Below are 16,656 nucleotides of genomic sequence, written 5' to 3'. Positions count from 1 at the left end.
CCATTGGAGACTTTGTTGTTACTGTGTCTGGCATATCTAATACTCTCAGTAGCTTGCCGGGCTCTCCGAGAGGGGCGGAGGAATCGATCTCGGATTGGCCATGTTGGCTGCGTGCAAGGCAAACGCCCTACCTGCTGTGCTATCGCTCCTGCCCGTAATATTTCAGTTTGTATGAAACATCTGAAATATATGGGCTGGAGCGATAGCACAGCGGTAGGGCGTTTGCCTTACACGCGGCCAACATGGCCGACCTGAGTTCGATTCCTCCGCCCCTCCCGGAGAGCCCGGCAAGCTACCGAGAGTATTCGATATGCCAGACACAGTAACAACAAAGTCTCCAATGGAGACGTTACTGGGCCCGCTCGAGCAAATCGACGATCAACGGGAGGGCCTTTACCTTACCTTTACCTATCTGAAATATTGTTTCTGACATGCCCCTCTAGCCCAGAATACATACATATGTACATACATACATACGTGTGTGTATATCCCTAAAATTAAAAAAATTGTTGCCACTAGTTAATGAGCTCAGTAAAATTTCAAAATTTAAAACCAACAGAAACTAATTGTAGTCCCATACATGAAAAAATCTGCAAAAGATTGATTATTTACAATAGAATAAAAATACTAACATAGAATGATTTTAATCAAGTAAGTGAAAGATCTGCCCAATGTAAAATATTTAATTTTAAAATATTGAAGAGGGCTGGAGTGATAGCACAGCGGGTACGGAGTTTGCCTTGCACATGGCTGATCTGAGTTTGATTCCCATCATCCCATATGGTCCCCCGAGCACCACCAGGAGTAATTCCTGAGTGCATGATCCAGGAATAACCCCTGTGTAATGCTGGGTGTGACCCAAAAAGCAAAACAAAAAAAAAAGAAGATACAAATAAAAATTCTGTGTTTATGACTGGAAGAGTTAACATTGTGAAATGTTCAATATTATTCAAAACCCTATATAGAATCCATGCAATTTCTAACAAAATTTCAATCAGAGTTTTCTTTTTCTTATTTTTTTTATTGAATCACCATGAGATACATAGATACAAAATTGTTTATGATTGCATTTCATTCATAATATGCTCCAATACCTGTTCCTTCACCAATCCTGAGAAAAGAACAATTCCAGAGGCATTGCTGGACTTTTCAAATAAAACCACTAAACTATGATAAATAAAAACAGTATGCTACCAAGATAACAATTAGACACATAGATCAATGTAATAGAATAAAGTCTAGAAATAAGACCTGTGTTTACAACAAATTAGTATTTGACAAGGGAGACCAAAAAATTAATAAATGAACAAGTGAACTCTTCTCTGAGTCTATCACTGTAATCTAGACTCATCTGTTGCTTTTTGGGGGTCAACTTTCCTCATGGAAGCAAGCAATCTAGACTAAAGCATGAAGTGGATAAATGCTTTTTTGAGAAAATGAGTGATACGCTGTTCTCCACGGTTAACAATGTGAAGAGCATTGAGAGAAATTTATACAATTTATATGTAGTATATATTTTGTACATATACATATATACAATACATACATAGCATATATACATATATATACTATACATATAGTATATATTTTGTACATATACAATACATATATTGTATGTGTCCGATAAGGGGTTAATATCAAGGATATACAAGGTACTGGTTGAACTCCACAAGAAGAAACCACCCAACCCCATCAAAAAATGGGGCGAGAAAAAGAACAGAAACTTTCGCAAAGAAGAAATCCAAATGGCTAAAAGGCACATGAGAAAATGCTCTACATCACTAATCATCAGAGAGATGCAGATCAAAGCAACAATGAGATATCATTTCACACCACAGAGACTGGCCCACATCCACAAGAACAAAAGCAACCGATGCTGGCGCAAATGTGGTGAGAAAAGGACCCCCCCTTCGCTGCTGGTGGGAATGCTGACTGGTCCAACTCTTTTGGAAAACAGTATGGACTATTCTCAAAAAATTAGAATTTGATCTCCCATTTGACCCAGCAATACCACTCCTGGGAATATATCCCAGAGAGGCAAAAAAGTATAGTCGAAGTGACATCTGCAATTGTTTGTTCATTGCAGCACTCTTTACAATAGCCAGAATCTGGAAAAAACCTAAATGCCTGAGAACAGATAACTGGTTAAAGAAACGTGAAACTTTGGTACATTTACACAATGGAGTACTATGTAGCTTTTAGAAAAGATGAATTCATGAAATTTACATACGAGTGGTACTACATGGAAAGTATCATGTTAAGCGAAATGAGTCAGAAAGAGCGGGATAGACACAGAAAGATTGCATTCATCTGGGGAACATAAAGCAACAAAATGGGAGACTAACACCCAGGAGTGGCTGAGATTAGTACCAGGAATTTTGCTCCATGACTTGGAGGCCAGCCACACGTGCTAGGGGAAAAGGAAGCTCAGATAGAGAAGAGAGCACCAAATAAAGGGTGTTGTGAGGATCCTCCCAGGGTAGGAGAAGCATGCTGAAAGTAGACTATAGACCAAACATGATTGTCACTCAGTGCCTCTCATGCAAAACACAGGACCCAAAAGAAGAGAGAGAGAGAACAAGGGAGAATGCCCTGCCACAGAGGCAGGGTGGGATTGGGGGGATGGGGGGTGGGAGGGATGCTGGGACCTGTGGTGGTGGAGGATGGGCGCTGGTGGAGGGATGGGCACTTGATCATTGTATAACTGAAACCCAAGCACAAAAATTTGTAAGTCTATAACTGTACCTCATGGTGTTTCACTAATAAAAAAATAATTTAAAAATTCAGTTGCATAGTAAAAATGCATGGCTATAATAGTTGATAGTTACCATGGCTACCCCAGGAGATGATCAGATATGCTTAGAATCTGAGTGGCACCTTAACTCCAGGAAATCACCACCATCAAGCCCTCCTTCTTTTCTGAAATGTCATGAATATTTTGCTACTTGTAAATTGTTCCCTCTTCTAAGCCTATGTAACCTGGATTGGGTAGAAATAATACTGCTCTCTCCGACGCATACTTATACTTCCTTTGAGTATATGCTCTTTCTGTTAGTAAACTGCCTATCTTAGAAATAATGCTACTCTTTGATCCCCAAGTAAACACTATCCTTTAATAAACTTTTTCTGCAGTATTTCTCTGACTCATGCTTAAATTCTTCTCTACAGAGCTGGTCACCAGATCAGGCCTGACCACTTCAACCACAACCAGACTATTTCTACAAAAAAAGAGGAAATATACTGACTGGGAAGGAGGAGTTGGCTCTCTTATCTCTTCCTTTCAGATAGAGGCATGATCAAAATGTTAACTAAAATTAAATATCACTGTGGCATTGAGGAAAGGAAGAAATTTTCTTCTTGTCCCCAAAGCTTAAATTTAGAGTTTCTTTGATGAAAAAGCTAACAGAGAGAGAGTTCTGATGAACTGCTTTCTTATTCTCCCAATGGAAACCCCAATTTACATTACTCTGATAATAAGTAGACAATAATTAATAGGAGAATGTTTATATCATATTAACAATTTCAAAGTATTCAGGCATTTTATCTCTCATAGTTATATGATAATTTCTAGTACATTGGCTAAATAAGAAAGATGCTTATCCTAAGAATTACATTCAGATGGTTATCTAAGAATTACAATAACATTAAGAAGAATGTTAGGTGCCCATTATAACAGAAACCCAAGCACAAAAATTTGTAAATCTACAACTGTACCTCATGATGTTTCACTAATAAAAAAAATAATACCACCCCTTTCATCATATGACCAGCACACTATTTAATTTCAAATTGCATGTTTCCCTCTAAACTGTTGCTTCTGCTGAGTTGGGATCAAAATTAAGAAGTAGAGATTGGTTCATAGTCATTAAAGCAGGAAGGCAAAAATCATAAATAGTCACCTGACTTTTAGTCAGTGAGTATGTGTAAAAGATCTGGAGTACATAAATGAAGTCAAAGAACTCACTTAAGTGTGAAAAGAGCTTGTGGGAATACAGCAGAGATGTCAAATATGTTTGGTTCACAGGGAAAAACTGACATGTAAGAAAAATAGAGATCAATGTGCCTCACCACCTTCTCTTAGTGGTTGATCAGAGGAGCTCTTTGCTTTGTTTTTCTTATAGTAAACCCATGGTTTAAAGGAAGAAAAAAAAAATAATGTCAGGTGAACATTTGACTCCTATCTTTATTAATGCTGCTGTGGGTTTGGTCTCTTCATACAGTCATAGCAGAAGGAAGGAAAGCAGAAGGGATAAATTTGCAGGATTTTCACACCCTAAAAGAGAAGGAGTGTTTTCCTCTATGGCTGGCCTGCAAATTTGCTTCTTGTGGGCTCAACTGTATTCCACAACACTCTTCGTGATAATTTTGCACTTGCCCAAAGAAACTCATTTCTTGATATGTGTCTGTGCCATTATTGTGCTATAAAGACTCAATTTATGGGCCCAGAAGATGATAGGAATTTGAGAAGGAGATACAAGAACAAGTTGCAGGTGATATTAAGGTATGAGAAGAGGGAGCCAAGACGATCAAATGAAGGGGCACACCGGGAAAATCTTTCTTAGCATGACCAATCTGGAGGGAGAAACTGAGTATAGACCATAATTTTAATGCCTGCAGGGAATTTTGCTGGGTCTAGATACCAAAATGGGCGAGGAGATTTGCTGAGGGTCAGAGAAAACAATATAGAAAGACAAACAAGAAGAGACTGGTGACAGTAGACAACAAATAACAGTGGGACACTGGGGACACAAATGTGTGAGAACAAAAATTCCCCACGCTAGGGAGTTGGAGAGGGGTGAATTGCAGGTGACACAGAGGACTGACTAGTACGAGGTATTGGTAAAAAACCCTACGGGGGACTTGGAGAGGACGAGGTGTGGGTGAGGTGAAGGAGTGGCCTGTGATGGTAACACAGGCCATTGTCTTCCTCACGTTAACTGCCTACAGATAAAGAAGGCCAGGCCAAACCACTGGTCCCACTGGTATTTGTTCTCTTTTCCCACCCAAGACAACTTAAAAGCCTGCTTAGTCTTTTTCAGGGTGTGCCCTTGCCCCAACTTCAAGAGAGGTTGGTGGGGTCCCACCCAGGAGTGCACCCCAATAAACTTCTCCTATCCCTTCACTTTTTTAAATATATTTTTATTAGTGAAACACCATGAGGTACAGTTGTAGACTTACACATTTTTGTGCTTGGGTTTCGATTATACAATGATCAAATACCCATCCCTCCACCAGTGCCCATTTTCCACCACCATGGATCCCAGTATCCCTCCCACCCCCATCCTCCCCATCCCACTCTGCCTCTATGGCAGAGTCTGGGGTGTTGGGGGTGTGTGTGTGTGTGTGTGTGTGTGTGTGTGTGTGTGTGTGTGTGTGTTTGATTCACATCTGACTGTGCTCAGGGATTACTACTGGCTCTGTGCTCAGGGATTACTCCTGGTAATACTCATGGGACATAGGCAATGCTGGATATCAAACTGGGGTCAACTGCATGCAAGGTAAGTGCCCTAGTCCCGGTTCTGTCTCTCTAGCTCTACAAATGGTCTGATTTTGGTGTTGGAACATTGTTTACATGGAACAACTCTATTGTGAACAGCTTCGTCAATTACAGTGTCTTCATAACAATAAATAAAAATAAATGGTTTTGTATATCCTACTAATATCCAGCAGAATTGTTCTGCGGGTACCTCAAATGTCCTTATTTCACTGTAGTTCCTATTCAGTCTTCTATTTAATTTTTCTCTTCATTATAACTAGAAAAACTCTGTTGATATTAATCAGCTCAGAACATTATCTGTCTAACAAATATCTTAAGTGTGAAGATAGCCATCATTGTCATGTGTAAACCAGGCTCTTAACTGCTCATCTGGAAACACACTGTGAGAGACCATCTCCAAGACTCATTAAACAATTTTCTTTCACTGGATAGCCTGATTGATTAGAAAATGGATGAGGAAATTAGGGACAGAGAAGATATTGCTCTCCCAACTCCACAAGCTCCCTCCAGGTAGGTACAAGACTGATTTTTTTTCCCCTTTTGCTCATCACTTAATAAACCAGGGATAGACACAGTGCTGGGGAGATGACAATTTGTGTACTTAGGCATGGGCTCAACTGATTAAATTAAAATATTAAGTATCAAAATGCTTTCTGATATGCTTTCCCAAGAGTTTTCTCTGGTTGGTGGGTAGGGCAAATTTTTACTTTGTATGTGAATTAGGAATTACTTACATTTTCTAAAAAAAATCTATTTTGAGTTTGAGGAATAGGGAATTTGTGCTTCAAATATATTATTTGTATCTGATGTGTATTAAATGACAGAAACTTTACAAAATGACTATGGACTTTTTCCTTGTTAGACTTTGTAGATCTCACACTTTTGTATCTTACCCTTTACTTAGAGAAGAAATGTCCTTGCAGTACAAGCTGGTACTGGTGCATAGTTTACTTTTCCTTTGAATACCAAAAATTAATATATAATAAACTTCATCTTTAAAGGGTTTTTGGAGATGTGAAATGCAGAGTTTTGGGCATCAATATCACTGTAAAATATTCATTATATTCCAGGGCAGTAGAAGGGACAATATTTCTAGTTAGTTTCCTTATCACATGCAAGTAGAAATAATTAAACTAATTCTTTAATGCCATTTCTTTATGCATGGAAAATTGGATTTTCCATCAACAAAACAGCATTCAGATACATTGCTATGTTTAAAGGGCAGAGAGATGCATAAGCATTTATGTGGTTTTACTTCTACTGTTTTGCAAAAATAACTGAAAAGAGCTTGATAGTGACTCTGGGTTCATAATAAGAAAATTCGGCTTTGTTTTTCCTTCATTTTGTTCCATCTAATCAAGGATACTGGTAACTAATTTGAGCACTCTGAGTTTCAGAGATTCTCATTAATTCAATGAAAATTTTAATTGTAGAATTGTTTCTCAGACAAGCAATTGAGCTGGGGAGATAACTAAAAAGGTTGGCGCTTAGGCTTCGCAGGAAGAGGAACAGGGTTTCATTCCTAACACTCAATGTTCCCCTGAGCCAGAAACAGCCTCGAAACACCACTGGGTGTGGCCCCCAAACAAAGACAAGCAGAACTCCCCTTTCTGCAACTGAGAAATTTGCAGAGGGATTTAGAGAGGTTTTTTGTTCGTTTGTTTTTTTACTTTTTGGGTCACACCCAGCAATGCACAGGAGTTCCTCCTGGCTCTGTGCTCAGGAATTACTCCTGGTGGTGTTTAGGGGACTATATGGGATGCTAGGATTCAAACCCGGGCTGGCTACGTGCAAGGCAAATACCCTACCCACTGTACTATCACTCCAGTCCCAAGGATTTAGAGAATTTTTGAATGACTGAACTGATGTTTAAAATTTATAGTGTATCTGTAATTGAGCATGCAGAAGAATCTTCCCATGATAATCCACTACTGGAGAAGGTCACTACTACTGCCCCATCCCCACCCCGTCGTACTTGGATGACATTTCTGCAGAGGGAACTGGAATTCCTGGGGGTGAGTGAGCTTCCTATAAGCTTAGTTATAGAAAGGATGGACTTGAGGAAAGAGTGTATTGCTGTACCAATTCAATTTTTCCACTTTGATTCTTGAGGTGTGAAAACCTCATAAAAAGGTGATGCTCCTGGGCCCTGTGGGGTAGAGAAGCCAAGGAAACATTTCTTCATGGACGTTTGGATATGAATATTGAATGGGATATTATTATCTCATTCTTACTTTGGACAACCTGGCAGGCTACCGAATGTTACCTGCCCACATGGCAGAGTCTGGCAAACTCCCCGTGGTGTACCCAAAATGCCGAATACCAGTAACAATTGATGGGTCTCATTCTCCTGAAAGAGCCTTGAATATGGCACTTTTTGGAATCTCGGGGCTAGGACGAAGGAGATTTTACTGGGGCCTGCTCGAGGCAATTGACGAACAACAGGATTGAATGGGATCTGCTAATTGCGTGGATTAAACATCTTAATATTAGGACTTTGTGGAAGTGGGTATGATGAGAGGGAGGAAAGTGGTTTGGGCCATAGTTGGTGGTACTCAAGGGCTGCTTCCTGCTGGTACTTGGGGTGGGTGGCTTTTCCTTGTGTTTGAGGGACCATGTGCTCAACCCACAGAGGCTTTTCTCTGATGCTGTGAAGAATTTTTAATCTTTATCTTCACTTAACTGAAAAGATCACTCATTGACACTCATGACTATGGTAATAACGACACAGGAGAAAGCGATGTAGCGATCATCCCTGCATTTTGTCATGCCTGGATCAATTTTAATACTAGGCATGATAAATATATAGCGCATTTGAGCCACCAAATCAATTTCTAATTCTTGGTCTCAATTTTAAGGACAGTCATACACCCTTGGGGACAAATGTTTATATTTCACAAAACATGTGCCTTTCTCTACAGGTAACACAAATCATGATTGCTTTAATATGTCTTTGTTTTGGAATAATCATCTGCTCCGTAATCAGTGTTTCAAAAGTTAAGGAAGAAATGTTTTCATCATTTAAAGCAGGTTACCCATTTTGGGGAGCGGTCCTTGTGAGTATATATCTACAATTCTCTGAAAAAATATTCCACGTGGTTTATCACTTACTCAGATCAGACCTCCTAACCAATTGCTATTTATCTACAGTATTTGGATTTTGATTATATATGTAAATATATATGCACTTTATGAAGTATTAGTCATAATATCTGTCACACTTTTGTCACTTCAAATACTTGAGATTAATAAGAGTTAAATGATTAAAAGTTGGATCTAAGTTTTCAGAATCCAAATCCAGAAGAAAAATTCTCCTTACACAATTCATCAATTAACTTTTCTCAGTGAAAGTAGGGAAGACTGTTTCAATGAGAAGAATCAGCTCAAAAGATGTTTGATGGACTCCTCCTATAATTTCCCTAGAAATGGTATCTTCTCATCATATTCTTGTAATTATATAGCACAGCATATAGGGCATTTGCCTTGCATGTGGCCGACCCAAGTAACCAGGGTTTGATTCCTTTGCCCCTCTCGAAGAGTCCGGCAAGCTACCGAGACTATTTTGCCCGCACAGCAAAGCCTGGCAAGTTTTTCGTGACGTATTCAATATTCCAAACACAGTAACAACAAGTCTCACAATGGAGTTGTTACTGGGCCCGCTGAAGCAAATCGATGAACAACGGGAGGACAGTGCTACAGTGCATAATATTGTTTAGAAACTAGACAATTTATGGAGATCATAAAAACATTGGTCTTAAAAAAGTATAATCAATAAATTGCACAAATTTAAGAACTGTACTTGGATTATGACATTTGTACAAACTATGAAAACGTATTACATCATTATTATGAACATATTCATCACCTCCAAAAAATTTCTTATGTTCCTTAATAATCTTCCTCCTTAAGTTATCATTATCACTTCGAGTTATTAAGAGTAGTCTGCATTTCTATATATATATTTAAATAAATAAAATTAAAATAAATAAAAGAGTAGTCTGTATTGTCTAGAGTTCTATAGAAAAGGAATTCAACAGCACATTCCATTTTCCTTACTGTCTAGGTTTCTCTGCTCAGCATATTTTTTATCAGCTCAAGTTGATTTTTCTATTAACACTTCATTCACAAGGACAATTGTATTATTTTTGCTTATTGATCTTTATTGTAGTTAAAGTAACACTGTTCTTTATTATAGTTAAAGTAACATTATGAGTGGCATGGTTACAATAGTGTAAGTATTTATGGGGTTTGGGTTTATTTAGTTAGTTATTAGTATATTAGGTTGCTGCACTTCCAGCACCCCCAAAGTGTCAGCGATTCTCCACTTTTTATCACTTCTAGTCTGCTTCTCCCTGAGATCCCACTTCCACAACATCATTCCCCATTACTTGGAAATATCAATTCTGTAGTGAAAGTCCATGGGTTTCTTATCATTTACACTGTAAATCCAAGTACACTTTCTGTTGATTTCTTTATTTTTTCTTTTCTTTTTGCGATGCTCATGGATTACTCCTGACTCTGCACTCAGGAATTACCCCTGGTGGTGCTTGGGGGACTGTATGGGATGCTGGGGATCAAACCCAGGTCAGCTGCGTGCAAGGCAAATGCCCTACCTGCTGTACTATTGCTCTGGCCCCTGATTTATTTCATTATACACCATATATGATTGAAATAATCTGCTACTTGTTCTTCTTCCTCTGATTTATTTCACTTCACATAAGCCCCTCTAATCTCACCATGTTATTGAACGTCAAGATCAGCAAGATTTCATTTTATCACTGAGTAGTACTCCCATTGTGTATTATGTGCTACCATGGAGCAATAGCACAGCGGTAGGGCGTTTGCCTTGCACACAGCCAACATGGCCGACCCGAGTTCGATTCCTCTGCCCCTCTCGGAGAGCCCGGCAAGCTACCGAGAGTATCTCGCCCACATGGCAGAGCCTGGCAAGCTCCCCGTGACGTATTCGATATGCCAGACACAGTAACAACAAAGTCTCCAATGGAGACGCTACTGGGCCCGCTCGAGCAAATCGATGATCAACGGGAGGGCCTTTACTTACTTACTTTATTTCTTTATCCACTCATCTTTTGTTGTACATTTTTTATTTTTTACAGATCTTGGCCATTATAAAAACTGCTACAATGAACATAGATATAAATCTAAAATCTATCTTATCAACTTTATATTTGCTAGGTTTTTATGACTTAGATCACTTATTCAGGACTATCCTGGGACTGCGGACATATTTTATTTGAAACCCTTTTCTACTGTCCCTTTATCCCAAATACTTAGCTTATATATGTCTTTCAACCCTCCACAGAATCTGAAACAATGTAATAGATTTAAATCTATGTAGTTTATCTATATTCCTAAAAAAGTATCACGTACATTTTTATGATTTATGTGTATACATGCATATATAAAGAGATATATGGTTATAAATATCTCACATATATGAAATATACATTATAAGGTAAAGGTAAAGGTAAAGGCCCTCCCGTTGATCGTCGATTTGCTCGAACGGGCCCAGTAACGTCTCCATTGGAGACTTTGTTGTTACTGTGTTTGGCATATCGAATACACTCGGTAGCTTGCCGGGCTCTCCGAGAGGGGCGGAGGAATCGAACTCGGGTTGGCCATGTTGGCCGCTTGTAAGGCGAACGCCCTACCTGCTGTGCTATCGCTCCAGCCCATTATATGCACTTGAATTTAATGTTAAATTTATATATAAGATATTTCATAAATATAGATATATGCTGCCACAAAAGGGCTGGAGCGATAGCACAGCAGGTAGGGTATTTGCCTTGCACACGGCCGACCCGGCCAACCCAAGTTTGATTCCTCCACCCCTCTCGGAGAGCCTGGCAAGCTACTGAGAGTATCTCGCCTGCATGGCAAAGCCTGGCAAGCTACTTGTGATGTATTTGATATGCCAAACACAGTTACAACAAGTCTCACAATGTTACTGGGCCAGCTGGAGCAAATCGATAAACAACGGGAGGAAACAACGGGAGGATAGTGTTACAGTGCTACTGCCACAAACACATATTTATTACCTGAAGGAGCCATCACCGACTCACAGGACATGGATACAAACAAATTGTTGTAATAACACTAGAGGAGTGTTATCATGGTCTAGGTGCAGTTGGCACCAGCTATTTCAATAGTGTTCCATGGACCATTAATGTCAGATTCACCTGGGACCCTGGAAGAAATGAAAAATCTCAAGCCCCATTCATAACCTTCCAGAGTAAGAACCTACATTTTCACAGGAAAGTTTCATATGTTCACTTAATTTTGAGAAGGAATCTGTAGGGGAAAGAAATAGAGTCAGAAGAGAAAGAGTTTGTGGCAAACATTAATGGATAACTCCATAGCATGAATACCCATAACTTTATCTTATATACGGGGATGGGGTAAAGTGGCCAAGAAAACTCCAGGCTCACTGTGATCTCCTCTTCCTTCTGAACAGTTTGCTATATCTGGAATTTTGTCAGTTATGTGTGAGAAGAAGCAAGAAATCTATCTGGTGAGTGGCCATTCATTTTTCCATCCTGGAGAAGATAAGAAAAGCAGAATTTGGAGGGAGTCTGAGGGAAGACACAGCATTTCCCATATTATGGGGATATATTGTGAGGATATATGACTTTTAAGTACCAGCTGTTTTATGTTGGATATAATGGCTATTCAGATGAGCCTCACGCATGAAGGAACCGGCAGAGGAACCCAGGTGTGCGGGACTCGGGGCATATATCTCCAGGCCTGCTCAGATTGGGACTGGGCCTCCTCCACCCAGATCCCCCATCTTCCAGTATGTAGGCATTACACCCACCAACTGTCCCTGGCACCATGTAATCCCATCAATGGCCAAGACTCAGAGACTAGAAAACCCAGCTCCCGGAAGTGCGCAGCCACATTTGCAGCCACGCAACATCTTTTTATCTAGTTCTTATTCTGGAGAACCTGGCAGACTACCAAAAGTATCCTGCCCACACGTTAGAGTCTGGCAAACTCCCCATGGTGTATTTAATATGCCAAAAACTAGTAACAATGATGGGTCTCATTCTCCTGGCCCTGAAAGAGCCTTGGATGTGGCACTTTCTAAAACCTCAGGGCTAGGACGAAGGAGACATTACTGGTGCCTGCTTGAGGGAATCAATGAAAAACAGGATGACAGTGATACAGTAATAATGGTTAAAACACAAATTAAAATCTCAACGATGTTTTTGAAAAGCAATCAAGTGTCAGTACCTTGAATCTTGATTTAAAAAGGTCCCCACCTCATGCTTGTCCTTGCATAAACCCTCTATCATAAAAAAAAAGATGATTTATTTCAGTGAAGGAGACTGTGAGGAGAGAATATGTATATGTGTTTTCCTGATGCTTTCCTAGTACGAAAGTGATAGAAACTCATTAAACAATAACTGTATGTCTACAGTTTTCTATTCTATCTGTGCTTTTGAACCAATGCCATTTACCGGTTGCTTGCAGTTCTGAAATGCAGTAGACTTATTGAATATGCAGGGTGGTCCGGGTCTAAATGTATTTTTTACCCCCAGGTGTGGGGACGCCTGGGAGCAAACGGCGTCAGCAGCATTGCTTCAGGAATTGGAACATTCCTCCTGACCATTAACCTAAAGAAGAGTTTCACTTCTATTCACAATTGCCAGAAAATTCGTGAGAATAACTTCTGTTTTCTCGCTTCTTTTTCCACTGTATGTATTACTTGCTAAGTGCTAAAATTTTAGTTTTTTTTTCCCTTTTTGGGTCACACCCTGCAATACACAGGGGTTACTCCTGGCTCTGTACTAAGTAAGCAATTACTCCTGGCAGTGCTGGAGGACCATATAGGATGCTGGGAATTGAACCTGCTGTTGTTGCTGATGTCATAATTCAGTGCTCTCGGTTCATGTCCAGAGGTGCTGACTCCTTTATCCCCAGGTGAACCTTGAGTTACCACCTCTAGATTGGTTTCCTGTGTTTAAATCATTCACTTTATAAGTAGTGACCTTGGTTGATGATGACTACAGTGCAATTGTAAGGGAGCCCACTGTGGAGAATATGCTATTAACTCTATCTTTTTCATTGATTCATTTTCCCCCCATTGGTTCTTGTTCCAACAGGAAATTGTAGCAATAATCCTGTGTCTCACCCTTCTGGGCTTTTGCTGTGCTATGTCACTTACAATCTATGGAATTGGAGATATACTCAAACGAAATAAGGTAGGGAGTAAGCTGGCTTTAAATCCCACTAAGAGGCGAGCTAAAAGGATTTGAGTTATACAATGAAAAAAAAATAACATGTTTATTTTTTTTTCCTTCTTAGATTTTTATTAGTGAAACACCATGAGGTACAGTTGTAGACTTACAAATTTTTGTGCTTGGGTTTCAGTTATACAATGATCAAATACCCATCCCTCCAACACTGCCCATTCTTCACCACCACCAGTCCCAGTATCCTTCCCTCCCCCCATACCCCCATTCCCCCCTAACTCTGTGGCAGGGCATTCCCTTTTGTTATCTTTCTCATTTTGAGTGCTGTGGTTTGCAAAAGAGACATTGAGTGGCAATCTTGTTCGGTCTATAGTCTACTCTCATCACGCATTTCCCATCCTGAGAGGAACCTCCCAACACCCTTTATTTGGTGCTCTCTTCTCTATCTGAGCTGCCTTTTCCCCTAGCATGTGCGGCTGTCCTCAAAGCCATGGAGTAATCCTCCTGGTATTTATCTCGGCCATTCTTGAGTGTTAGTCTCCTATTTTGTTACTTTATGATCCCCAGATGAATGCAATCTTTCTGTGTCTGTCCCTTTCTTTCTGACTCATTTCACTTAGCATGATACTTTCCTAACATGTTTATTTTTGAACATTTCTTCCAGGCAATTGTTTCTTCAAGTTTCAGTATTTTGGTTTCCCAATTTCATACTGTAAATCAGCACACATCTCATAGTCTAGGCCTTCAACTGAGGGTTGAGAAAAAAGGGATCTTGGTAATTTTAGGAAATGCTTATACTTCAAAGTGTGTTGAGTATGAGAAGTAAAAGTGCTGGTAGTGATGGAAATAGTATATGGGTTTATTTTCTGTCCAAGGATAGTGCCTATACTTGACCAATACTTAATACATATACACATCTCAAATCTCCAAGATAAATAATGTCTCAAACTGTCCACTTGCTTATAGATTCAAGTCTGACAGTTTCTTTTGACCATTTCCTTTGAAGACAAATAAGATGGAAGATACACTAAAGTTTAGATGCAACAGTATCACCAATGTGTCAATCCATCTTGTTTTGTTAGAATTAGAGGGAATGTACAACATAGTGCAGAGAAAGGAAGATTCAGAAAAAGAAAGGAGATGACATAAACCTCTCAAAAAGATTTCTAGTGGTGGACATTTCTTAGTTATTAATATATAATAATTTTCCCTTATTAGATTCCAGAAGATCGTCTTTATGAAGAAGTAAATATATATTCATCGATTTACAGTGAGCTGGAAGACAGAGGGAAGATATCTTCTCCCACTGATTCATAAAATCATGAGTCCACAATAGTCTGAACTACAGCAAATGGTCCAAAAAACCAAGATCTGTGTTTCAAGGGCAACGGACAAAATTTCTCAGCTGAGTTTACGGGGATATTAACAACATTGCTAATCTAGAATCTTCTGGCTTTAATTGTTTCTGTTGACCTAAACATATTCTTGACACTTTCAGATATGATAGACTCCTATTGTTCTCTATTGTTTTCTCACACCCATTATTTCTGGAAATTCAATAAGTAATAAGTAATAATTTACCATATGCTAATAATTGTGGGAATAGAAAAACAGGAGAAGATTTGTTGAGAGTTGCATTAAACTTGGAAAGTTTGATAACATTTATTTATGAATCCTTTATGGGAATTCACAAGTGCTACGGATATGCATGATATACAAACCCTCTACTGGACCGTGGGCAGCTTGAGGGAAAAGTTAATTGATAATGCAATAGTGTTTGAGGTTGACCATACTTGTCTCTTTCACACTTTGTGGATGCTGAATACATATTTATGGGATGGAAATCTTAAAGTATGAAAAAGAAAAAAGGAAAAAGAAATTACCCTGAAGTTAATTTGGAGGCAATCAGGAAGACAAAATGCCAGATCACAGGAGTTGAATTAAGAGGAGACTTGACTAGAGTCTCTGCAGGCCAGTATTGAACCTAATGTCATAATGAAGTTGTCAATAGATGATTCCTGTTTATGTTCATTCTTATGGTATATTTATCACTGATAACAAAATGCAAGGATTATGCACTGGAATCTTAGATCTATTTCTTGAATTGAAGGAGTTATAACATTATTTCATTATCTTTTCACATAGTCTGGGTTATATCACATGTAAAATTAAAATATTACTAATAATTTTTCTGCCATCCTTAAAAGGATATTACAGAAACAGACATGGTGTAAATTGAAAGTGTCCTAAAAATATCATTATAAAATTTACTTTAATTCATGTGTATCTACAAGCAACATGCAAATCTTAAAAATTTCTAATAGTATTAAATTTAAATGTATTTTATATTAATTCAAAAGGATCTATTCTCTAATACAACTTCAACTTTAATGTACTTTGTGTTTCACCAATTCACATATGTTCCCTGGATTGAAATGTTCTTTGCTTGCCTGAATCACTTCTTCTTTAACACTTACCTTAAATTCCACTTTAACATTTAAGTTTTCCAGTTAAGATTGTCCCTCTCCCTCAATTATCAGTTTGTCAAATCAAATATGTGCAGAAATATGCATGCCATACATTACTTTCTATAGCATATGTTTTATGTCCCATCAACGATACAAAAGTACACATTTTTGCAATAAAATGATTAAAGTCTCACAAAAATATGTGTATTTATTAAATCAGTAGCATATTTACTGGCACAGTAATGTTCAGCAACATTATAGGCAGTATATTATATTGCCTATAACTGCTTATAGGCAGTAGGGAATAACTCAGTATTTTGGAAACCATAACTAGAAAGGTCACTTACTGATATATTTGAAATAAAAAAGAATAAAGTGAGGAATGGCAGTCTCCTGCCCCCACGCCTGGCTGTTCCTCGCCGGGGGCCCTTGGAGGGGAGCGGGTTGAGCTTTCCTCCCCGCCCTGACCAGGGCT

At 38.9% G+C, this 16,656-nt stretch overlaps 1 protein-coding gene across 1 annotated transcript; it reads left to right on the top strand.

Annotated features, from left to right (window-relative positions):
- Positions 1–5,945: 5,945 nt before the first annotated feature.
- On the top strand, positions 5,946–15,030 carry MS4A2 (membrane spanning 4-domains A2). Its single transcript, XM_056107304.1, has 7 exons — positions 5,946–6,007; positions 7,380–7,512; positions 8,419–8,553; positions 11,973–12,029; positions 13,060–13,215; positions 13,624–13,722; positions 14,932–15,030. Exons 1-7 carry the CDS (start codon positions 5,946–5,948, stop codon positions 15,028–15,030), a joined length of 741 nt encoding a protein of 246 aa, XP_055963279.1.
- Positions 15,031–16,656: the final 1,626 nt, after the last annotated feature.

The sequence above is a fragment of the Sorex fumeus genome, unplaced genomic scaffold (genome assembly GCF_029834395.1).
Source record: "Sorex fumeus unplaced genomic scaffold, SorFum_2.1 ptg000007l, whole genome shotgun sequence".
Classification (NCBI taxonomy): Eukaryota; Metazoa; Chordata; class Mammalia; order Eulipotyphla; family Soricidae; genus Sorex; species Sorex fumeus.
This window is presented reverse-complemented; position numbering and strand designations above follow the sequence as displayed.